This window comes from Nothobranchius furzeri, chromosome 6 (genome assembly GCF_043380555.1).
Source record: "Nothobranchius furzeri strain GRZ-AD chromosome 6, NfurGRZ-RIMD1, whole genome shotgun sequence".
NCBI classification, from domain to species: Eukaryota; Metazoa; Chordata; class Actinopteri; order Cyprinodontiformes; family Nothobranchiidae; genus Nothobranchius; species Nothobranchius furzeri.
In genome coordinates this window covers 71,511,569-71,538,688 of record NC_091746.1, presented here as the reverse complement: position 1 = coordinate 71,538,688, position 27,120 = coordinate 71,511,569, and the positions used below count along the sequence as shown (strand labels likewise).

General features: G+C 51.4%; 1 protein-coding gene across 3 annotated transcripts in view; it reads right to left on the bottom strand.

The window, feature by feature from the left end:
• The window catches only part of dcc (DCC netrin 1 receptor), a 348,912-nt gene that overhangs the window by 36,586 nt on the left and 285,206 nt on the right, over nucleotides 1–27,120 (bottom strand). For all 3 annotated transcript variants that reach the window (XM_070552526.1, XM_054744659.2, XM_054744660.2), the window contains exon 27: nucleotides 3,303–3,605. In XM_070552526.1, coding sequence (XP_070408627.1) covers nucleotides 3,303–3,605 — 303 coding nt within the window. The remainder of the gene's footprint in view (nucleotides 1–3,302; nucleotides 3,606–27,120) is intronic.

Here is a 27,120-nt window from a genome sequence, read left to right as displayed (position 1 = left end):
GACACCTGTCCACAGCCTCAAACAGTCAGACTCCAAACTCCACTATGGCCAAGACCAAAGAGCTTTCGAAGGACACCAGGAAAAGAATTGTAGACCTGCACCAGACTGGGAAGAGTGAATCTACAATAGGCAAGCAGCTTGGTGTGAAGAAATCAACTGTGGGAGCAATTATCAGAAAATGGAAGACATACAAGACCACTGATAATCTCCCTCGATCTGGGGATCCACGCAAGATCTCATCCTGTGGGGTCAAAATGATCATGAGAACAGTGAGCAAGAATCCCAGAACCACACGGGGGACCTGGTGAATGACCTGCAGAGAGCTGGTACCACAATAACAAAGGTCACCATCAGTAACACACTACAACAGCAGGGAATCAAATCCTGCAGTGCCAGACGTGTTCCGCTGCTGAAGCCAGTGCATGTCCAGGCCCGTCTGAAGTTTGCCAGAGAGCACATGGATGATACAGCAGAGGATTGGGAGAATGTCATGTGGTCAGATGAAACCAAAGTAGAACTTTTTGGTATAAACTCAACTCGTCGTGTTTGGAGGAAGAAGAATACTGAGTTGCAGTATCGGTGGCTGACTAAATACTTTTTTGCCCCACTGTATATGTCAGTGCCACGTTGTTATGCTTTAGTTAAATTGAACAAAAAACTGTTTAATATGTAACGGTTTCAATCGCGGCAGCAATTTTAGGTCAAACGGCCGGTAAACTAAACAACCGGCTGTTACCGTGACAACGGTTTTCCGTGTCTCCGCCATTATGTTGAAACGGGAGTCTCAGCGCTATTAAAAAGGAGTATGATTGTATTTGGCGAACTGTTTCTACTGTATTACAGACAGTGACAAGAAAAGAGTGTGTTTTATAAGAATAGTTTAACTGAGTGGCAAAGTTTAAACGTTTAACCCGGTTAATAATTTCCTGTTTTGATGTTTGTAAGATCATATAGCACATGAACATTTTATCAATTTATTTCAGTAGTCTGTGTTACACAGAGCATGGTTGATTGCTAACAGTTGATTGCAGATAGCACGCTATGATTGAATTCAGTGATACACTGTAAAAGAGAACCAATATGAACTATTTGCAGAGTGATAGTTTAAAGTAATCAACAGTAGAAATGTGTTGTCACCTAAAATGAAATATACGTTCTGACTAGAATGCTGTGAGAAGAAACTTGAGGGATGAAGTAAGTTGTGTGTTTGGAGTGAAATTATAAGGAACTGAAATGGAGTAACAGACATGAACAGTGTGACTATCATTTCATGAGTTTGTAAAATAAATCTGACGTGAACTGGAGGGAAACGAGAGGCAGCCTGTCTTCAGTACTCTGCTTTCGCCTGCTTTATACAGGTAACCTACTGTTACCACTCCTGGGACCCGTTGCATTCAGTTAAAGTATCCTTAAGTATCCAGCTTTTACCTTGAGGGCAGAGTACAGGTACAAATACTTTGGTGATTATTCACTCAAGTACAAGTAAAAGTACTGCCTAAATTTTTACTCAAGTATGCGTGAATACTGTAGCATTGTAAATAAAATGTACTCAAAGTAAAAGTTACTTAGTTACATTTTTGTCAGCGTAAGGATGGCTAAATTTAAGTAGTGCAAAATCACAACACACACACGCACACACACACATACACACGCGCGCACGCACACACACACACACACATACACACGCACACCCACACACACCCAACCCCCCCACACACACACCCACCCACACACATGCACACACACCCACCCACCCAGACACACGCGCGCGCACACACACACACACACGCACACCCACACACACCCAACCCCCCACACACACACACCCACCCCCACACACACACACACGCACATATACACACACGCGCGCGCACACACACACACATACACACGCACCCCCCCCCACACACACACACCCAACCCCCCCCCCCCCCCCACACACACACACCCACCCACACACACGCACACACACACACACACACACACACACACACACACACACACACACACACACACACACACGCACACACACACACACACACACACACACACACACACACACACACACACACACACACACACACTGCAGTATTTTAGAATCATGTGAACGACTGATTTAAATACACTGAACAGCTTTTGTAATAATTGAATCTTTTATTCTCGAGTAAAATAAAGAAACAGGCTGCAGGTTTTATCCTTTATGATGGAATCCGCTCGTTAGGAGCATCAAACGTTATTTTGCCGCTGCCGTGCGGAGCGGTTGGGGAAACACATCTCAAAGACGGAACCGAGACCAGCTACCGGACTGAGCAGAACTCATGACGCAACACCGGTGTGTGAAGGTGCAGGTTTCACCCCACCGGAGGAGAGGGAGAGGGGGTCAACAGTGAGTGCATCACAGAGACGGGACGGATGTTTCTGAGCAACACTGCAGGAAAAGAGGCTGTTGGACGTCCTCATTAAAACGTGTACAACCCCACAGGTGAGACGCGGCGCTCATGCAGGCGTGTCTCTTTCTGTTCTGATGCTGCTAAGCACAACATTTATTAAGCCTATTAGTTTTTTACTAGGTAACGGACATGAACGTGTAAAAAAATTCTCAAGTAAAAGTAAAAGTACAGATTTACACATAAAAGCTACTTAATTACAGTAATGAGAGTAAATTTAAGTAAACTTCAGTAAGTTTCCACCGCTGCCTGGGGGGGGACAGGTGGGTGGTTACCATAGTGACCCCAATGAGCCGTCGGTAACAGCTTCAAAGAGCAAGTCACCCCCTACAAGAAACTTACTTCACTCCCTCTTCATGTTTGAAAAATGCAACAAATGCTGTTGCCTAGCAGACCGAGAGGGCGGAGCCGCTATCAAATACACACACACACACAGGCTCACAACGGTATTGTGACATCATAAGGACCAGTTGACATCATAGCATACCTCTTAGCCAATAGCGGTGGCAGATTTAACTGACAACGGCACAACACTGACAGTTTTAGGCAGAAAATTACTATTTTAACTAAAATGCACTAAAGTACAAAACTATTGACTACACGTGTCTGCAGCACGATTAGACACACATTTATATAGTTTATAAGGAAAAAAAAAGTTGATTTGGGGGTGACTTGCTATTTAAGTGTTCTGTAAATCTTGGTTGTTTTTATGGTTTTACACAGAAAAACGCAGCGTTTTGTCTCCGCTCTGATTATTAGAGCTGTACGTTATCATTTAGCGCTCAGCTTTGTAAAGAAAAAAGACAGAATCCCAGTTTGTGCGGAAGATGAGTTCTGGTTCTGATCCGTACTCACTGGACTGTGGCATCATGGAGGCGTAAACCTTTGGGTCGATGGTTCCCATCGGCGGGGGCAGCAGTGGGTTGGTGAAGCTCCGTAGCGGGTGGGTGGGACGAACGCAGGCCGTCGGGATGGACCGGTTCCCCCCCACTTGGGTCTCCTCGGAGGCAGCTGTGGAGGCTGGGGCCCCCGGGACCGGGCCGACGGGAGGAACCAGCTCCCCGGAGGAGGTGGAGGATCCGGGCAGGAGGGGAGCAGTCTGCTGGAGAGGGGGCTGTTGTTGGAGGAGGGGATTGGTGGAGGCGTCTGAGGACATCGCTGAGGAGGAGGAGGAGAAACAAGATGAGTGTCGATATCAGAGAGGAAGAGAAAAGAAACATGCAATTATTCCGAGTGTTCAGAAAAGATGGAAAACAAGGAAAATGAACTCTTCCTCACAGAGTCTGTGTGAGTAAATCACTCCAGAAACAAGCGGGAATAAAACATCAGAGTAAATATGGCTGTTAAACATCATCCATGTCGCTATGCTGGGTTAAACATCTGAATATTATCTTCTCAATAAAACATTAATAAACACACATTTGTCTTCATCTCAAAGATAAACAATGTCACATTTAACCTTCTTGTTTGGAGATGTTGCCAAATCTGCAGGTTTGATTTCCCGTCTGGGCTAAATTTCTTCAGATTGACACTTTAAATGTTGAACGTTAAATCAAAGAGAAGAAGGAGTGATTGAGGCAGCGTGACGACGACGAGAATAAAACAAACAAACAAAAAAAAAAAGCCCAAAGACGGAAAATCAGTTCACAGCAAAAGGAAAAGGAGTAAAAATCACACACACACACACGCGCGCGCGCGCGCGCGCGCGCACACACACACACACACACACACACACACACACACACACACACACACACACACACACACACACACACAAAGGTAAACACTAGGCTGAGCTCAGATGAGTCCGGTATGTAAGGAAACGTAAGGAAGAGCCATCAGGGGAGCCGTCTGCCCCAACAGCAGCAGATCCACGGCAGCAGTTGGGACACACGGCACCCAGAGGAGGGAGGACGAGGGCCCCCACCTACACCCAAGCACTACCTGGAGAGCACAGAGGCCGCCCACTACCGGCTCTGAGGCAGAGGGCTCCCAGAGAGGAAACGCTGTAAAGTACTACAAGTAAAAGAATAAAATAACAAGAGGTGATTTAAAATGAATAAATAGAGATCAATATAATTGTAGAAATAGTAAGAAAATATAAAAATATAGATATATAACAAAACTGTCTTAAAATATAAGCAAGTAAATCATAAATAATGATCAGTAAATTTCCAAAAAGGTGAGCCTTAAGCCTGCTCGTAAAAACATGAACATTCTCCACGGCCCTGAGGTCCTCTGCAGCCTGTTCCAGAGACGAGGGCCATGATACTGGAAGGACGCCTCCCCATGGGTCTGCGTCCGGACTTACTGGATCACAAGGAGACGGCTGCCAGAGGAGCGCAGAGGCCGCGAGGGTTTGGGCGGTAAAATCAGTTCAACACTGATGCGCTACCTTAAAAAAACCGACCCTGCTGCAGCAACTCAGCTAGGCACGCCGACACTAAAGATACATTAATAAACCAAGAAACAGTCTACGGACAGCAAAAACGCCAAGATGGCAGCATGTTTATCAGACTGATGAGCATCTGTGGCTGCAAATGTCGGGTTCTGCCATCTCCTTGGGTCGTGGTATGATCTGCTTTCTCTTCCCACCTTTACAGACGCAGCAGCTCTACAGGTGCTTAGTAAAAAAAAGTTCAATTCAATTTTATTTATATAGCGCCAAATCCTGGTCTGATGAGAAGAGACGGCATCCATCCCTCTTTGGATGGAGCAGCTCTTCTTTCTAGGACTATGGCCAGTTTTATTAGTCCTCCATGACAACCCAGGGTCCAGACCAGGAAGCAGAGTCGTAGTTTACCCCACCCCTCTGCAGCTTCTGTACTGTTACCCACCCACTACCCCATAGAGACAGTGTCCTGCCCACGGCCAAAACCACACAGATTAAATATCAGGCTTAATAAAGCAAATCATGGAAATCTCATAAATATTAGAACTAATTCAACTGAGCAGAAAACTAGAAAAATTAAATGTGGGTTGTTGAACATTAGATCCATTTTTTCTAAGACTTTGTTGGTTAATGACTTGATTTGTGATAATCAGATCTCTTTGCTCTCTCTCACAGAATCCTGGCTGCAGCAAGAGGACTGTGTTAGCTTAAACGAGTCGACTCCTTCAAATTATTTAAATCATCATATTGCTCGAAGTGCAGGGCGAGGAGGAGGAGTGGCAACCATTTTTCATTCGGACTTATTAATCAGTCCCTTACCAATTAATAGCTACAGTTCGTTCGAACGTCTTATTCTTAGTTTTCCTAATCCAGATTGCAAAACTATAAAACCACTCTTGTTTGTAGTTTTATATCGTCCACCAGGCCCTTACTCTGAGTTTTTGGATCAGATCTCTGATTTTTTATCTGATTTGGTGCTAAATACTGATAAGGTCATTGTAGTAGGGGATTTTAACATTCATGTGGACATTGAAAATGATAGCCTCAATGTAGCCTTTAGTAATATCTTAGACTCAATTGGTTTTACTCAAAGAATACATAGCTCCACCTAATCCTGCCATCATACATTAGACCTTGTGCTTACTTATGGCATAGAGTGTGAGGAAATAACGATTTTTCCACATAATCCAGTCCTCTCGGACCACTTTCTGATAACCTTTGAGTTTTTTATAACTGAGTTTTCGAGACATGAAAGTAAATTTAATTATAGTCGGTCTCTATCTGACAACGCAGTTGCATCTTTTAAATCAACTGTTCCATCTTTACTGTCCTCAGGATCTCAGAGGCATGTAGCAGAGGGCAATATTTTCAGTTCTAACCCCTCACAAATTGATGCCTTAGTTCATCATGTGAATTCCTCTTTACGTGTGGCATTAGATGATGTTGCCTCTTTAAAAAAGAAGGTAATTAGGGACAGGAAGCTGGCTCCCTGGTTTAATTCTCATTTACGAGCCTTAAAACAAAACTCTAGGAAATTGGAGAACATGGTGCTCTACGCACCAGGAGGAGGCCTACCTATCCAGGAAAAATAGTCTTGTGCTTTATAAAAATAAGCTTCAACAAACTAGAACTGCTTATTTCTCAGCATTAATTGAGGAGAATAAGCATAATCCTAAATTTCTTTTCAGTACAGTTGCTAAACTTACACAGAATCATAGCTCTGAGCCATCTATTCCCTTAGCCCTCAGCAGCAATGACTTCATGGGATTTTTTACAAGTAAAATTAATTCTATTAGAAACAAAATCTTTAGCATCCTCCCTAATGCAATTTTTTCTTCCTCAGTAAGTGAGGCAGCATCAGAGGTGACTGTAGAACCTCATCTGTGCTTGAACCGTTTTGATCCAGTTGAGCTTTCAGAGTTATCAAAAATATTAGCTTCATCTAAACCTTCAACTTGCCTTTTGGATTCAATCTCAACCAAATTATTTAAAGATGAATTCCCTTGGTTGCTGCCCCTATTCTAGATATAATCTATCTATCCTTAGTAAATGGGTATGTACCACAGGGTTTTAAGGTTGCTGTAATCAAACCTTCACTTAAGAAGCCTTCTCTGGATCCAGATGACCCAATGAATTATAGACCAATATCTAACCTTCCCTTTTTATCCAAAGTCCTGCAGAAAATAGTGGCCATCCAAGTATGTGAGCATTTAAACACTAATGCTCTGTTTGAGGAATTTCAGTCTGGTTTTAGAGAGTATCACAGTACTGAAACTGCATTAGTCACTCTGCTGCTGACCGTCATGCGCCGTGCCATCCCTGTCGTAGAAAACAGCCGCACACCGAGGCTACTTTTACATTTATCCTTAATATTAACACTTTTCTTTTTCATTTAAATGGTAAATGACAATTTATTTTTACATATATAAATATTAGCGTTCCTTATGAATGTACTTTCCAAACAAGTGATATTTTATGGCAAAACCACTAAAGAAACGACATAAATACAGAAAGAAAGAAATGCATTCATGATTAAAAATAGCTTCAAGGACAACTCAGTGTGTCCTAAAGTACCAGATCGGGACTCGGTATCAGCAGATTCTTAAAGACAAATGTGACTCGGACTTGGATCGGGAGCAAAACAACATGATCGGAACAGCCCTACGAATAATGATACAAAATGTATCTAAAGTCACCTAAAGCCCTCTGATTGGAAGTTTCTGTAATTAAAGCAGTCCTTCCCCGTTGTAATCAGATTGTCTCATTTTTCGTCCGACTTTAAAGCGTCCCTCATCACTCGCTTTGTCCCGGTTTCTTATTATGTCTTCCTCCCTGTGTCATTAGTCGTCACACCCTCGTCCGTTCATCTCAGTTGTGTTTGCTGCCGGCAGCAATCAGCCCCAGTGGGGTGTCGCTGTGCTGGATGACTTCGAAGCATCTCCTCTCGCTGCTGCTGTTCAATCACCGACACGAGCAGACCAGGAATGAATCAATTACTGAATTATGGCTCCAAACCACGCCGTTTAGCATCAGCTGGGCTGTAAAACACGGTTTAAACCAAAGGAGGAGGGAGAACTGGAGATGCTGCAGCTCTCTGGGCTTGTCCCTTCAGGTGTCTCCACAGCCAATCATCTGTCTCCATTCTGTTCCTCTGCCCTCACACCAAATAACTCCATGTCCTCGTCCACCACATCCACGAGCTCTACACGTTTACCACTGATTCTGAGACAAATAGAATGTTCCACGCTGATGCTTGGACACTGTCAACCACACAGCCTTGTTAAACAGGCTGAAGGTTCTGGAGGGAACGTGTATAATGTCCAAACCCATTGTATGACTGTCTCTTGTGCAGTGGTCTGTTATGGCTGATTTCATTGGACTTTCTGGTTCTGGTTTTGGACTGTAACGGACGGGGACAGCACGCGGGTCGTTCCGGTTTTGGACTGTATAACGGACGGGGACAGCACGCGGGTCGTTCTGGTTTTGGACTGTATAACGGACGGGGACAGCACGCGGGTCGTTCTGGTTTTGGACTGTATAATGGACGGGGACAGCAGGCGGGTCGTTCTGGCTTTGGACTGTATAACGGACGGGGACAGCACGCGGGTCGTTCTGGTTTTAGACTGTATAACGGACGGGGACAGCACGCGGGTCGTTCAGGTTTTGGACTGTATAACGGACGGGGACAGCACGCGGGTCGTTCTGGTTTTGGACTGTATAACGGACGGGGACAGCACGCGAGTCGTTCTGGTTTTGGACTGTATAATGGACGGGGACAGCAGGCGGGTCGTTCTGGTTTTGGACTGTATAACGGACGGGGACAGCAGGCGGGTCGTTCTGGTTTTGGACTGTATAACGGACGGGGACAGCACGCGGGTTGTTCTGGTTTTGGACTGTATAACGGACGGGGACAGCATGCGGGTTGTTCTGGTTTTGGACTGTATAACGGACGGGGACAGCACGCGGGTCGTTCTGGTTTTGGACTGTATAACGGACGGGGACAGCATGCGGGTCGTTCTGGTTTTGGACTGTATAACGGACGGGGACAGCACGCGGGTCGTTCTGGTTTTGGACTGTATAACGGACGGGGACAGCACACGGGTCGTTCTGGTTTTGGACTGTATAATGGACGGGGACAGCACGCGGGTATTTTTGGTTTTGGACTGTATATTGGACAGGGACAGCAGGCGGGTCGTTCTGGTTTTGGACTGTATAATGGACGGGGACAGCACGCGGGTCGTTCTGGTTTTGGACTGTATAACGGACGGGGACAGCACGCGGGTCGTTCTGGTTTTGGACTGTATAACGGACGGGGACAGCACGCGGGTCGTTCTGGTTTTGGACTGTATAACGGACGGGGACAGCACGCGGGTCGTTCTGGTTTTGGACTGTATAACGGACGGGGACAGCACGTGGGTCGTTCTGGTTTTGGACTGTATAACGGACGGGGACAGCACGCGGGTCGTTCTGGTTTTGGACTGTATAACGGACGGGGACAGCATGCGGGTCGTTCTGGTTTTGGACTGTATAATGGACGGGGACAGCACGAGGGTCGTTCTGGTTTTGGACTGTATAACGGACGGGGACAGCACGCGGGTATTTCTGGTTTTGGACTGTATAACGGACGGGGACAGCACGCGGGTCGTTCTGGTTTTGGACTGTATAACGGACAGGGACAGCACGCGGGTCGTTCTGGTTTTGGACTGTATAATGGACGGGGACAGCAGGCGAGTGCTTCTGGTTTTGGACTGTATAACGGAAGGGGACAGCAGGCGGGTCGTTCTGGTTTTGGACTGTATAACGGACGGGGACAGCACGCGGGTCGTTCTGGTTTTGGACTGTATAACGGACGGGGACAGCACGCGGGTCGTTCTGGTTTTGGACTGTATAACGGACGGGGACAGCACGCGGGTCGTTCTGGTTTTGGACTGTATAATGGACGGGGACAGCACGTGGGTATTTTTGGTTTTGGACTGTATAACGGACGGGGACAGCACGCGGGTCGTTCTGGTTTTGGACTGTATAATGGACGGGGACAGCACGCGGGTCGTTCTGGTTTTGGACTGTATAAAGGACGGGGACAGCACACGGGTCGTTTTGGTTTTGGACTGTATAATGGACGGGGACAGCACGCAGGTCGTTCTGGTTTTGGACTGTATAATGGACGGGGACAGAACACGGGTCGTTCTGGTTTTGGACTGTATAATGGACGGGGACAGCACGCGGGTCGTTCTGGTTTTGGACTGTATAATGGACGGGGACAGCACGAGGGTCGTTCTGGTTTGGGACTGTATAACGGACGGGGACAACACGTGGGTATTTCTGGTTTTGGACTGTATAACGGACGGGGACAGCACGCGGGTCGTTCTGGTTTTGGACTGTATAACGGACGGGGACAGCACGCGGGTCGTTCTGGTTTTGGACTGTATAACGGACGGGGACAGCACGCGGGTCGTTCTGGTTTTGGACTGTATAACGGACGGGGACAGCACGCGGGTCGTTCTGGTTTTGGACTGTATAACGGACGGGGACAGCACGCGGGTCGTTCTGGTTTTGGACTGTATAACGGACGGGGACAGCACGCGGGTCGTTCTGGTTTTGGACTGTATAACGGACGGGGACAGCACGCGGGTCGTTCTGGTTTTGGACTGTATAACGGACGGGGACAGCACGCGGGTCGTTCTGGTTTTGGACTGTATAACGGACGGGGACAGCACGCGGGTCGTTCTGGTTTTGGACTGTATAACGGACGGGGACAGCACGCGGGTCGTTCTGGTTTTGGACTGTATAACGGACGGGGACAGCACGCGGGTCGTTCTGGTTTTGGACTGTATAACGGACGGGGACAGCACGCGGGTCGTTCTGGTTTTGGACTGTATAACGGACGGGGACAGCACGCGGGTCGTTCTGGTTTTGGACTGTATAATGGACTGGGACAGCACGAGGGTCGATCTGGTTTTGGACTGTATAACGGACGGGGACAGCACGCGGGTATTTCTGGTTTTGGACTGTATAACGGACGGGGACAGCACGCGGGTCATTCTGGTTTTGGACTGTATAACGGACGGGGACAGCACACGGGTTGTTTTGGTTTTGGACTGTATAACGGACGGGGACAGCACGAGGGTCGTTCTGGTTTTGGACTGTATAACGGACGGGGACAGCACGCGGGTCGTTCTGGTTTTGGACTGTATAATGGACGGGGACAGCACGCGGGTCGTTCTGGTTTTGGACTGTATAATGGACGGGGACAGCACACGGGTCATTCTGGTTTTGGACTGTATAATGGACGGGGACAGCACGCGGGTCGTTTTGGTTTTGGACTGTATAACGGACGGGGACAGAACGCGGGTCGTTCTGGTTTTGGACTGTATAACGGACGGGGACAGCACGCGGGTCGTTCTGGTTTTGGACTGTATAATGGACGGGGACAGCACGCGGGTCGTTCTGGTTTTGGACTGTATAATGGACGGGGACAGCACACGGGTCGTTCTGGTTTTGGACTGTATAATCGACGGGGACAGCACGAGGGTCGTTCTGGTTTTGGACTGTATAACGGACGGGGACAGCACGCGGGTATTTCTGGTTTTGGACTGTATAACGGACGGGGACAGCATGCGGGTCGTTCTGGTTTTGGACTGTATAACGGACGGGGACAGCACGCGGGTCGTTCTGGTTTTGGACTGTATAACGGACGGGGACAGCACGCGGGTCGTTCTGGTTTTGGACTGTATAATGGACGGGGACAGCACGTGGGTATTTTTGGTTTTGGACTGTATAACGGACGGGGACAGCACGCGGGTCGTTCTGGTTTTGGACTGTATAACGGACGGGGACAGCAGGCGGGTCATTCTGGTTTTGGACTGTATAACGGACGGGGACAGCACGCGGGTCGTTCTGGTTTTGGACTGTATAACGGACGGGGACAGCACGCGGGTCGTTCTGGTTTTGGACTGTATAAGGGACGGGAACAGCACGCGGGTCGTTCTGGTTTTGGACTGTATAATGGACGGGAACAGTGTGCGGGTCGTTCTGGTTTTGGACTGTATAATGGACGGGGACAGCACGAGGGTCGTTCTGGTTTTGGACTGTATAACGGACAGGGACAGCACGCGGGTCGTTCTGGTTTTGGACTGTATAACGGACGGGGACAGCACGCGGGTCGTTCTGGTTTTGGACTGTATAACGGACGGGGACAGCACGCGGGTCGTTCTGGTTTTGGACTGTATAACGGACGGGGACAGCACGCGGGTCGTTCTGGTTTTGAACTGTATAACGGACGGGGACAGCACGTGGGTCGTTCTGGTTTTGGACTGTATAACGGACGGGGACAGCACGCGGGTCGTTCTGGTTTTGGACTGTATAATGGACGGGGACAGCATGCGGGTCGTTCTGGTTTTGGACTGTATAATGGACGGGGACAGCACGAGGGTCGTTCTGGTTTTGGACTGTATAACGGACGGGGACAGCACGCGGGTATTTCTGGTTTTGGACTGTATAACGGACGGGGACAGCACGCGGGTCGTTCTGGTTTTGGACTGTATAACGGACGGGGACAGCACGCGGGTCGTTCTGGTTTTGGACAGTATAACGGACGGGGACAGCACGCGGGTCGTTCTGGTTTTGGACTGTATAATGGACGGGGACAGCAGGCGAGTCGTTCTGGTTTTGGACTGTATAACGGACGGGGACAGCAGGCGGGTCGTTCTGGTTTTGGACTGTATAACGGACGGGGACAGCACGCGGGTCGTTCTGGTTTTGGACTGTATAACGGATGGGGACAGCACGCGGGTCGTTCTGGTTTTGGACTGTATAATGGACGGGGACAGCACGTGGGTATTTTTGGTTTTGGACTGTATAACGGACGGGGACAGCACGCGGGTCGTTCTGGTTTTGGACTGTATAATGGACGGGGACAGCACGCGGGTCGTTCTGGTTTTGGACTGTATAAAGGACGGGGACAGCACACGGGTCGTTTTGGTTTTGGACTGTATAACGGACGGGGACAGCACGAGGGTCGTTCTGGTTTTGGACTGTATAACGGACGGGGACAGCACGCGGGTCGTTCTGGTTTTGGACTGTATAATGGACGGGGACAGCACGCAGGTCGTTCTGGTTTTGGACTGTATAATGGACGGGGACAGCACACGGGTCGTTCTGGTTTTGGACTGTATAATGGACGGGGACAGCACGCGGGTCGTTCTGGTTTTGGACTGTATAATGGACGGGGACAGCACAAGGGTCGTTCTGGTTTGGGACTGTATAATGGACGGGGACAACACGTGGGTATTTCTGGTTTTGGACTGTATAACGGACGGGGACAGCACGCGGGTCGTTCTGGTTTTGGACTGTATAACGGACGGGGACAGCACGCGGGTCGTTCTGGTTTTGGACTGTATAACGGACGGGGACAGCACGCGGGTCGTTCTGGTTTTGGACTGTATAACGGACGGGGACAGCACGCGGGTCGTTCTGGTTTTGGACTGTATAACGGACGGGGACAGCAGGCGAGTCGTTCTGGTTTTGGACTGTATAACGGACGGGGACAGCAGGCGGGTCGTTCTGGTTTTGGACTGTATAACACACGGGGACAGCACGCGGGTCGTTCTGGTTTTGGACTGTATAACGGACGGGGACAGCACGCGGGTCGTTCTGGTTTTGGACTGTATAATGGACGGGGACAGCACGTGGGTATTTTTGGTTTTGGACTGTATAACGGACGGGGACAGCACGCGGGTTGTTCTGGTTTTGGACTGTATAATGGACGGGGACAGCACGCGGGTCATTCTGGTTTTGGACTGTATAACGGACGGGGACAGCACACGGGTTGTTTTGGTTTTGGACTGTATAACGGACGGGGACAGCACGAGGGTCGTTCTGGTTTTGGACTGTATAACGGACGGGGACAGCACGCGGGTCGTTCTGGTTTTGGACTGTATAATGGACGGGGACAGCACGCGGGTCGTTCTGGTTTTGGACTGTATAATGGACGGGGACAGCACACGGGTCATTCTGGTTTTGGACTGTATAATGGACGGGGACAGCACGCGGGTCGTTCTGGTTTTGGACTGTATAACGGACGGGGACAGAACGAGGGTCGTTCTGGTTGTGGACTGTATAACGGACGGGGACAGCACGCGGGTCGTTCTGGTTTTGGACTGTATAATGGACGGGGACAGCACGCGGGTCGTTCTGGTTTTGGACTGTATAATGGACGGGGACAGCACACGGGTCGTTCTGGTTTTGGACTGTATAATGGACGGGGACAGCACGAGGGTCGTTCTGGTTTTGGACTGTATAACGGACGGGGACAGCACGCGGGTATTTCTGGTTTTGGACTGTATAACGGACGGGGACAGCATGCGGGTCGTTCTGGTTTTGGACTGTATAACGGACGGGGACAGCACGCGGGTCGTTCTGGTTTTGGACTGTATAATGGACGGGGACAGCACGTGGGTATTTTTGGTTTTGGACTGTATAACGGACGGGGACAGCACGCGGGTCGTTCTGGTTTTGGACTGTATAACGGACGGGGACAGCAGGCGGGTCATTCTGGTTTTGGACTGTATAACGGACGGGGACAGCACGCGGGTCGTTCTGGTTTTGGACTGTATAACGGACGGGGACAGCACGCGGGTCGTTCTGGTTTTGGACTGTATAAGGGACGGGAACAGCACGCGGGTCGTTCTGGTTTTGGACTGTATAATGGACGGGAACAGTGTGCGGGTCGTTCTGGTTTTGGACTGTATAATGGACGGGGACAGCACGAGGGTCGTTCTGGTTTTGGACTGTATAACGGACAGGGACAGCACGCGGGTATTTCTGGTTTTGGACTGTATAACGGACGGGGACAGCACGCGGGTCGTTCTGGTTTTGGACTGTAGAACGGACGGGGACAGCACGTGGGTCGTTCTGGTTTTGGACTGTATAACGGACGGGGACAGCACGCGGGTCGTTCTGGTTTTGGACTGTATAACGGACGGGGACAGCACGCGGGTCGTTCTGGTTTTGGACTGTATAACGGACGGGGACAGCACACGGGTCGTTCTGGTTTTGGACTGTATAACGGACGGGGACAGCAGGCGAGTCGTTCTGGTTTTGGACTGTATAACGGACGGGGACAGCAGGCGGGTCGTTCTGGTTTTGGACTGTATAACAGACGGGGACAGCACGCGGGTCGTTCTGGTTTTGGACTGTATAACGGACGGGGACAGCACGCGGGTCGTTCTGGTTTTGGACTGTATAATGGACGGGGACAGCACGCGGGTCGTTCTGGTCTTGGACTGTATAACGGACGGGGACAGCACGCGGGTCGTTCTGGTTTTGGACTGTATAACGGACGGGGACAGCAGGCGAGTCGTTCTGGTTTTGGACTGTATAACGGACGGGGACAGCAGGCGGGTCGTTCTGGTTTTGGACTGTATAACAGACGGGGACAGCACGCGGGTCGTTCTGGTTTTGGACTGTATAACGGACGGGGACAGCACGCGGGTATTTCTGGTTTTGGACTGTATAACGGACGGGGACAGCACGCGGGTCGTTCCGGTTTTGTACTGTATAACGGACGGGGACAGCACGCGGGTCGTTCTGGTTTTGGACTGTATAACGGACGGGGACAGCACGCGGGTCGTTCTGGTTTTGGACTGTATAACGGACGGGGACAGCAGGCGAGTCGTTCTGGTTTTGGACTGTATAACGGACGGGGACAGCAGGCGGGTCGTTCTGGTTTTGGACTGTATAACAGACGGGGACAGCACGCGGGTCGTTCTGGTTTTGGACTGTATAACGGACGGGGACAGCACGCGGGTCGTTCTGGTTTTGGACTGTATAATGGACGGGGACAGCACGTGGGTATTTTTGGTTTTGGACTGTATAACGGACGGGGACAGCACGCGGGTTGTTCTGGTTTTGGACTGTATAATGGACGGGGACAGCACGCGGGTCATTCTGGTTTTGGACTGTATAACGGACGGGGACAGCACACGGGTTGTTTTGGTTTTGGACTGTATAACGGACGGGGACAGCACGAGGGTCGTTCTGGTTTTGGACTGTATAACGGACGGGGACAGCACGCGGGTCGTTCTGGTTTTGGACTGTATAATGGAAGGGGACAGCACGCGGGTCGTTCTGGTTTTGGACTGTATAATGGACGGGGACAGCACACGGGTCATTCTGGTTTTGGACTGTATAATGGACGGGGACAGCACGCGGGTCGTTCTGGTTTTGGACTGTATAACGGACGGGGACAGAACGCGGGTCGTTCTGGTTTTGGACTGTATAACGGACGGGGACAGCACGCGGGTCGTTCTGGTTTTGGACTGTATAATGGACGGGGACAGCACGCGGGTCGTTCTGGTTTTGGACTGTATAATGGACGGGGACAGCACATGGGTCGTTCTGGTTTTGGACTGTATAATGGACGGGGACAGCACGAGGGTCGTTCTGGTTTTGGACTGTATAACGGACGGGGACAGCACGCGGGTATTTCTGGTTTTGGACTGTATAACGGACGGGGACAGCATGCGGGTCGTTCTGGTTTTGGACTGTATAACGGACGGGGACAGCACGCGGGTCGTTCTGGTTTTGGACTGTATAACGGACGGGGACAGCACGCGGGTCGTTCTGGTTTTGGACTGTATAATGGACGGGGACAGCACGTGGGTATTTTTGGTTTTGGACTGTATAACAGACGGGGACAGCACGCGGGTCGTTCTGGTTTTGGACTGTATAACGGACGGGGACAGCAGGCGGGTCATTCTGGTTTTGGACTGTATAACGGACGGGGACAGCACGCGGGTCGTTCTGGTTTTGGACTGTATAACGGACGGGGACAGCACGTGGGTCGTTCTGGTTTTGGACTGTATAAGGGACGGGAACAGCACGCGGGTCGTTCTGGTTTTGGACTGTATAATGGACGGGAACAGTGTGCGGGTCGTTCTGGTTTTGGACTGTATAATGGACGGGGACAGCACGCGGGTCGTTCTGGTTTTGGACTGTATAACGGACAGGGACAGCACGCGGGTATTTCTGGTTTTGGACTGTATAACGGACAGGGACAGCACGCGGGTCGTTCTGGTTTTGGACTGTAGAACGGACGGGGACAGCACGCGGGTCGTTCTGGTTTTGGACTGTATAACGGACGGGGACAGCACGCGGGTCGTTCTGGTTTTGGACTGTATAACGGACGGGGACAGCACGCGGGTCGTTTTGGTTTTGGACTGTATAACGACGGGGACAGCACGCGGGTCGTTCTGGTTTTGGACTGTATAATGGACGGGGACAGCACACGGGTCGTTCTGGTTTTGGACTGTATAACGGACGGGGACAGCACGCGGGTCGTTCTGGTTTTGGACTGTATAACGGACGGGGACAGCACGCGGGTCGTTCTGGTTTTGGACTGTATAACGGACGGGGACAGCACGCGGGTCGTTCTGGTTTTGGACTGTATAACGGACGGGGACAGCACGCGGGTCGTTCTGGTTTTGGACTGTATAACGGACGGGGACAGCACGCGGGTCGTTCTGATTTTGGACTGTATAACGGACGGGGACAGCACGCGGGTCGTTCTGGTTTTGGACTGTATAACGGACGGGGACAGCACGCGGGTCGTTCTGGTTTTGGACTGTATAACGGACGGGGACAGCACGCGGGTCGTTCTGGTTTTGGACTGTATAACGGACGGGGACAGCACGCGGGTCGTTCAGGTTTTAGACTGTATAACGGACGGGGACAGCACGCGGGTCGTTCTGGTTTTGGACTGTATAACGGACGGGGACAGCACGCGGGTCGTTCTGGTTTTGGACTGTATAACGGACGGGGACAGCACGCGGGTCGTTCTGGTTTTGGACTGTATAACGGACGGGGACAGCACGCGGGTCGTTCTGGTTTTGGACTGTATAACGGACGGGGACAGCACGCGGGTCGTTCTGGTTTTGGACTGTATAACGGACGGGGACAGCACGCGGGTCGTTCTGGTTTTGGACTGTATAAAGGACGGGGACAGCACGCGGGTCGTTCTGGTTTTGGACTGTATAACGGACGGGGACAGCAGGCGAGTCGTTCTGGTTTTGGACTGTATAACGGACGGGGACAGCATGCGGGTCGTTCTGGTTTTGGACTGTATAACGGACGGGGACAGCACGCGGGTCGTTCTGGTTTTGGACTGTATAACGGACGGGGACAGCACGCGGGTCGTTCTGGTTTTGGACTGTATAACGGACGGGGACAGCACGCGGGTCGTTATGGTTTTGGACTGTATAACGGACGGGGACAGCACGCGGGTCGTTCTGGTTTTGGACTGTATAACGGACGGGGACAGCACGCGGGTCGTTCTGGTTTTGGACTGTATAATGGACGGGGACAGCATGCGGGTCGTTCTGGTTTTGGACTGTATAACGGACTGGGACAGCACGAGGGTCGTTCTGGTTTCTGACTGTATAACGGACGGGGACAGCACGCGGGTATTTCTGGTTTTGGACTGTATAACGGACGGGGACAGCACGCGGGTCGTTCTGGTTTTGGACTGTATAACGGACGGGGACAGCACGCGGGTCGTTCTGGTTTTGGACTGTATAACGGACGGGGACAGCACGCGGGTCGTTCTGGTTTTGGACTGTATAACGGACGGGGACAGCAGGCGAGTCGTTCTGGTTTTGGACTGTATAACATACGGGGACAGCAGGCGGGTCGTTCTGGTTTTGGACTGTATAACGGACGGGGACAGCACGCGGGTCGTTCTGGTTTTGGACTGTATAACGGACGGGGACAGTACGCGGGTCGTTCTGGTTTTGGACTGTATAATGGACGGGGACAGCACGTGGGTATTTTTGGTTTTGGACTGTATAACGGACGGGGACAGCACGCGGGTCGTTCTGGTTTTGGACTGTATAATGGACGGGGACAGCACGCGGGTCGTTCTGGTCTTGGACTGTATAACGGACGGGGACAGCACACGGGTTGTTTTGGTTTTGGATTGTATAACGGACGGGGACAGCACGAGGGTCGTTGTGGTTTTGGACTGTATAACGGACGGGGACAGCACGCGGGTCGTTCTGGTTTTGGACTGTATAATGGACGGGGACAGCACGCGGGTCGTTCTGGTTTTGGACTGTATAATGGACGGGGACAGCACACGGGTCGTTCTGGTTTTGGACTGTATAATGGACGGGGACAGCACGCGGGTCGTTCTGGTTTTGGACTGTATAATGGACGGGGACAGCACGAGGGTCGTTCTGGTTTTGGACTGTATAACAGACGGGGACAGCACGCGGGTATTTCTGGTTTTGGACTGTATAACGGACGGGGACAGCACGCGGGTTGTTCTGGTTTTGGACTGTATAACGGACGGGGACAGCACGCGGGTCGTTCTGGTTTTGGACTGTATAACGGACGGGGACAGCACGCGGGTCGTTCTGGTTTTGGACTGTATAATGGACGGGGACAGCAGGCGAGTCGTTCTGGTTTTGGACTGTATAACGGACGGGGACAGCACGTGGGTCGTTCTGGTTTTGGACTGTATAACGGACGGGGACAGCACGCGTGTCGTTCTTGTTTTGGACTGTATAACGGACGGGGACAGCACGCGGGTCATTCTGGTTTTGGACTGTATAACGGACGGGGACAGAACGCGGGTCGTTCTGGTTTTGGACTGTATAACGGACGGGGACAGCACGCGGGTAGTTCTGGTTTTGGACTGTATAATGGACGGGGACAGCACGCGGGTCGTTCTAGTTTTGGACTGTATAATGGACGGGGACAGCACGCGGGTCGTTCTGGTTTTGGACTGTATAATGGACGGGGACAGAACGAGGGTCGTTCTGGTTTTGGACTGTATAACGGACGGGGACAGCACGCGGGTATTTCTGGTTTTGGACTGTATAACGGATGGGGACAGCATGCGGGTCGTTCTGGTTTTGGACTGTATAACGGACGGGGACAGCACGCGGGTCGTTCTGGTTTTGGACTGTATAACGGACGGGGACAGCACGCGGGTCGTTCTGGTTTTGGACTGTATAATGGACGGGGACAGCACGTGGGTATTTTTGGTTTTGGACTGTATAACGGACGGGGACAGCACGCGGGTCTTTCTGGTTTTGGACTGTATAACGGACGGGGACAGCAGGCGGGTCATTCTGGTTTTGGACTGTATAACGGACGGGGACAGCACGCGGGTCGTTCTGGTTTTGGACTGTATAACGGACGGGGACAGCACGCGGGTCGTTCTTGTTTTGGACTGTATAAGGGATGGCGACAGCACGCGGGTCGTTCTGGTTTTGGACTGTATAATGGACGGGGACAGTGTGCGGGTCGTTCTGGTTTTGGACTGTATAATGGACGGGGACAGCACGAGGGTCGTTCTGGTTTTGGACTGTATAACGGACAGGGACAGCACGCGGGTATTTCTGGTTTTGGACTGTATAACGGACGGGGACAGCACGCGGGTCGTTCTGGTTTTGGACTGTATAACGGACGGGGACAGCACGCGGGTCGTTCTGGTTTTGGACTGTATAACGGACGGGGACAGCACGCGGGTCGTTCTGGTTTTGGACGGTATAACGGACGGGGACAGCACGCGGGTCGTTCTGGTTTTGGACTGTATAATGACGGGGACAGCACGCGGGTCGTTCTGGTTTTGGACTGTATAATGGACTGGGACAGCACACGGGTCGTTCTGGTTGTGGACTGTATAACGGACGGGGACAGCACGCGGGTCGTTCTGGTTTTGGACTGTATAACGGACGGGGACAGCACGCGGGTCGTTCTGGTTTTGGACTGTATAACGGACGGGGACAGCACGCGGGTCGTTCTGGTTTTGGACTGTATAACGGACGGGGACAGCACGCGGGTCGTTCTGGTTTTGGACTGTATAACGGACGGGGACAGCACGCGGGTCGTTCTGGTTTTGGACTGTATAACGGACGGGGACAGCACGCGGGTCGTTCTGGTTTTGGACTGTATAACGGACGGGGACAGCACGCGGGTTGTTCTGGTTTTGGACTGTATAACGGACGGGGAGAGCACGCGGGTCGTTCTGGTTTTGGACTGTATAACGGACGGGGACAGCACGCGGGTCGTTCTGGTTTTGGACTGTATAATGGACGGGGACAGCATGCGGGTCATTCTGGTTTTGGACTGTATAATGGACGGGGACAGCACGAGGGTCGTTCTAGTTTTGGACTGTATAACGGACGGGGACAGCACGCGGGTCGTTCTGGTTTTGGACTGTATAACGGACGGGGACAGCACGCGGGTCGTTCTGGTTTTGGACTGTATAACGGACTGGGACAGCACGCGGGTCGTTCTGGTTTCGGACTGTATAACGGACGGGGACAGCACGCGGATCGTTCTGGTTTTGGACTGTATAACGGACGGGGACAGCACTCGGGTCGTTCTGGTTTTGGACTGTATAACGGACGGGGACTAGGGCTGGGGGTAAACGATTATTTTTAAAACGATTATTCTGACGATTATTTTATCGAATAGTCGACTATTCTAATGACTATTTAGAAAATTAATCTAATGATTATTTTTCTATTGCACAATTAACAAAAACCAGAAAATCTCAAATAAATTCCTCAAAAAAATTGATAAATTCTTACTGTAAGAGAATAAACACTACAGGCCTTCCATTTTGTATAACACTGCGTTTATTGTGTTGGTTGGTTATGTTCTGGTGACGTGTAGAACTTGGGAGTGCAGGCTGCTGCCTGAGAGGTGGTAGAAGATGGAGTGTCTCCATGCTGCTTTGTTTTGGTCACTTATGTGCGTGAGGCGAGTGGTCTTACGGGTTAAACCAAACTCAAGGTGATATTTTAAACTAAACCGAAAACCCACAACACTCTAAATGTAATAAAAGGGAGATCTGCACCACAAAAAAGATGAACTCTAAACCAAAACTTAACAGCTTATCCCAACGCAAGAAGCTGTTAGCGAAGATGCTAACAGTAGCTTTACCAACGTCAAGTTCAAGTTACCAAGTTTAAATAAACCAAAAACACCCAGCAGCAAACAGACCAGCACGGAGGAGAGACTGCTACCATCAAAACAGCTCTCCTAATGTCTGAAAGAAGCTCCTTAATGAAGGGAGAAATGCTCCCGGTGACTTTCTACATCTGCGATAGACACGAAGCAGCGCATCTGACCCCGGAAGTTGTTGTCCGTTGCCGGGAGACGAAGGCGGGCAAAACAGGAAAATAATCTAGTAGTGGACGGACATTGTTCCGGGTCTTCGGTATTTGGCGGAGATGTTAGTGAAGGCGGAGAAGAGGGCGAACTAGAGGAAAAACAGGCAGATTCCTCCTCTATTTACAAACTCCTGGGGATGCAACAAGTGGGCGCGGTGCGTCGACTTCCGGATCTGACATCGACAAATTTTTAGAATCGAGCCGTCGACTTCGTCGAGGCTTCGCTACAGCCCTAACGGGGACAGCACGCGGGTCGTTCTGGTTTTAGACTGTATAACGGACGGGGACAGCACGCAGGTCGTTCTGGTTTTGGACTGTATAACGGACGGGGACAGCACGCGGGTCGTTCTGGTTTTGGACTGTATAACGGACGGAGACAGCACGCGGGTCGTTCTGGTTTTGGACTGTATAATGGACGGGGACAGCACGCGGGTCGTTCTGGTTTTGGACTGTATAATGGACGGGGACAGCACGCGGGTCGTTCTGGTTTTGGACTGTATAATGGACAAGGACAGCACGAGGGTCGTTCTGGTTTTGGACTGTATAATGGACGGGGACAGCATGCGGGTCGTTCTGGTTTTGGACTGTATAATGGACGGGGACAGCACGAGGGTCGTTCTGGTTTTGGACTGTATAACGGACGGGGACAGCACGCGGGTCGTTCTGGTTTTGGACTGCATAACGGACGGGGACAACAGGCGGGTCATTCTGGTTTTGGACTGTATAACGGAAGGGGACAGCACGCGGGTCGTTCTGGTTTTGGACTGTATAACGGACGGGGACAGCACGCGGGTCGTTCTGGTTTTGGACTGTATAAGGGACGGGGACAGCACGCGGGTCGTTCTGGTTTTGGACTGTATAATGGACGGGGACAGTGTGCGGGTCGTTCTGGTTTTGGACTGTATAATGGACGGGGACAGCACGAGGGTCGTTCTGGTTTTGGACTGTATAACGGACAGGGACAGCACGCGGGTATTTCTGGTTTTGGACTGTATAACGGACGGGGACAGCACGCGGGTCGTTCTGGTTTTGGACTGTATAACGGACGGGGACAGCACGCGGGTCGTTCTGGTTTTGGACTGTATAACGGGCGGGGACAGCACTCGGGTCGTTCTGGTTTTGGACTGTATAACGGACGGGGACAGCACGCGGGTCGTTCTGGTTTTGGACTGTATAACGACGGGGACAGCACGCGGGTCGTTCTGGTTTTGGACTGTATAATGGACTGGGACAGCACACGGGTCGTTCTGGTTTTGGACTGTATAACGGACGAGGACAGCACGCGGGTCGTTCTGGTTTTGGACTGTATAACGGACGGGGACAGCACGCGGGTTGTTCCGGTTTTGGACTGTATAACGGACGGGGACAGCACGCGGGTCTTTCTGGTTTTGGACTGTATAACGGACGGGGACAGCACGCGGGTCGTTCTGGTTTTGGACTGTATAACGGACGGGGACAGCACGCGGGTCATTCTGGTTTTGGACTGTATAACGGACGGGGACAGCACGCGGGTCGTTCTGGTTTTGGACTGTATAACGGACGGGGACAGCACGCGGGTCGTTCTGGTTTTGGACTGTATAACGGACGGGGACATCACGCGGGTCGTTCTGGTTTTGGACTGTATAATGGACAGGGACAGCAAGCGGGTCGTTCTGGTTTTGGACTGTATAATGGACGGGGACAGCACGAGGGTCGTTCTGGTTTTGGACTGTATAACGGACGGGGACAGCACGCGGGTATTTCTGGTTTTGGACTGTATAAAGGACGGGGACAGTACGCGGGTCGTTCTGGTTTTGGACTGTATAACGGACGGGGACAGCACACGGGTCGTTCTGGTTTTGGACTGTATAACGGACGGGGACAGCACGCGGGTCATTCTGGTTTTGGACTGTATAACGGACGGGGACAGCAGGCGAGTCGTTCTGGTTTTGGACTGTATAACGGACGGGGACAGCAGGCGGGTCGTTCTGGTTTTGGACTGTATAACGGACGGGGACAGCACGCGGGTCGTTCTGGTTTTGGACTGTATAACGGACGGGGACAGCACGCGGGTCGTTCTGGTTTTGGACTGTATAATGGACGGGGACAGCACGCGGGTCGTTCTGGTTTTGGACTGTATAATGGACGGGGACAGCACACGGGTCGTTCTGGTTTTGGACTGTATAATGGACGGGGACAGCACGCGGGTCGTTCTGGTTTTGGACTGTATAATGGACGGGGACAGCACGAGGGTCGTTCTGGTTTGGGACTGTTTAACGGACGGGGACAGCACGCGGGTATTTCTGGTTTTGGACTGTATAACGGACGGGGACAGCACGCGGGTATTTCTGGTTTTGGACTGTATAACGACGGGGACAGCACGCGGGTCGTTCTGGTTTTGGACTGTATAATGGACGGGGACAGCACGAGGGTCGTTCTGGTTTTGGACTGTATAACGGACAGGGACAGCACGCGGGTATTTCTGGTTTTGGACTGTATAACGGACGGGGACAGCACGCGGGTCGTTCTGGTTTTGGACTGTATAACGGACGGGGACAGCACGCGGGTCGTTCTGGTTTTGGACTGTATAATGGACAAGGACAGCACGAGGGTCGTTCTGGTTTTGGACTGTATAATGGACGGGGACAGCATGCGGGTCGTTCTGGTTTTGGACTGTATAATGGACGGGGACAGCACGAGGGTCGTTCTGGTTTTGGACTGTATAACGGACGGGGACAGCACGCGGGTCGTTCTGGTTTTGGACTGCATAACGGACGGGGACAACAGGCGGGTCATTCTGGTTTTGGACTGTATAACGGAAGGGGACAGCACGCGGGTCGTTCTGGTTTTGGACTGTATAACGGACGGGGACAGCACGCGGGTCGTTCTGGTTTTGGACTGTATAAGGGACGGGGACAGCACGCGGGTCGTTCTGGTTTTGGACTGTATAATGGACGGGGACAGTGTGCGGGTCGTTCTGGTTTTGGACTGTATAATGGACGGGGACAGCACGAGGGTCGTTCTGGTTTTGGACTGTATAACGGACAGGGACAGCACGCGGGTATTTCTGGTTTTGGACTGTATAACGGACGGGGACAGCACGCGGGTCGTTCTGGTTTTGGACTGTATAACGGACGGGGACAGCACGCGGGTCGTTCTGGTTTTGGACTGTATAACGGGCGGGGACAGCACTCGGGTCGTTCTGGTTTTGGACTGTATAACGGACGGGGACAGCACGCGGGTCGTTCTGGTTTTGGACTGTATAACGACGGGGACAGCACGCGGGTCGTTCTGGTTTTGGACTGTATAATGGACTGGGACAGCACACGGGTCGTTCTGGTTTTGGACTGTATAACGGACGAGGACAGCACGCGGGTCGTTCTGGTTTTGGACTGTATAACGGACGGGGACAGCACGCGGGTTGTTCCGGTTTTGGACTGTATAACGGACGGGGACAGCACGCGGGTCTTTCTGGTTTTGGACTGTATAACGGACGGGGACAGCACGCGGGTCGTTCTGGTTTTGGACTGTATAACGGACGGGGACAGCACGCGGGTCATTCTGGTTTTGGACTGTATAACGGACGGGGACAGCACGCGGGTCGTTCTGGTTTTGGACTGTATAACGGACGGGGACAGCACGCGGGTCGTTCTGGTTTTGGACTGTATAACGGACGGGGACAGCACGCGGGTCGTTCTGGTTTTGGACTGTATAATGGACAGGGACAGCAAGCGGGTCGTTCTGGTTTTGGACTGTATAATGGACGGGGACAGCACGAGGGTCGTTCTGGTTTTGGACTGTATAACGGACGGGGACAGCACGCGGGTATTTCTGGTTTTGGACTGTATAAAGGACGGGGACAGTACGCGGGTCGTTCTGGTTTTGGACTGTATAACGGACGGGGACAGCACACGGGTCGTTCTGGTTTTGGACTGTATAACGGACGGGGACAGCACGCGGGTCATTCTGGTTTTGGACTGTATAACGGACGGGGACAGCAGGCGAGTCGTTCTGGTTTTGGACTGTATAACGGACGGGGACAGCAGGCGGGTCGTTCTGGTTTTGGACTGTATAACAGACGGGGACAGCACGCGGGTCGTTCTGGTTTTGGACTGTATAACGGACGGGGACAGCACGCGGGTCATTCTGGTTTTGGACTGTATAATGGACGGGGACAGCACGCGGGTCGTTCTGGTTTTGGACTGTATAATGGACGGGGACAGCACACGGGTCGTTCTGGTTTTGGACTGTATAATGGACGGGGACAGCACGCGGGTCGTTCTGGTTTTGGACTGTATAATGGACGGGGACAGCACGAGGGTCGTTCTGGTTTGGGACTGTTTAACGGACGGGGACAGCACGCGGGTATTTCTGGTTTTGGACTGTATAACGGACGGGGACAGCACGCGGGTATTTCTGGTTTTGGACTGTATAACGACGGGGACAGCACGCGGGTCGTTCTGGTTTTGGACTATATAATGGACTGGGACAGCACGCGGGTCGTTCTGGTTTTGGACTGTATAATGGACTGGGACAGCACGCGGGTCGTTCTGGTTTTGGACTGTATAACGGACGGGGACAGCACGCGGGTCGTTCTGGTTTTGGACTGTATAACGGATGGGGACAGCACGCGGGTCGTTCTGGTTTTGGACTGTATAACGGACGGGGACAGCACGTGGGTCGTTCTGGTTTTGGACTGTATAACGGACGGGGACAGCACGCGGGTCGTTCTGGTTTTGGACTGTATAACGGACGTGGACAGCACGCGGGTCGTTCTGGTTTTGTACTGTATAACGGACGGGGACAGCACGCGGGTCGTTCTGGTTTTGGACTGTATAAGGGACGGGGAAGGCACACGGGTCGTTCTGGTTTTGGACTGTATAATGGACGGGGACAGCAGGCGGGTCGTTCTGGTTTTGGACTGTATAATGGACGGGGACAGCACGAGGGTCGTTCTGGTTTTGGACTGTATAACGGACAGGGACATCACGCGGGTATTTCTGGTTTTGGACTGTATAACGGACGGGGACAGCACGCGGGTCGTTCTGGTTTTGGACTGATTAATGGACGGGGACAGCACGCGGGTCGTTCTGGTTTTGGACTGTATAACGGACGTGGA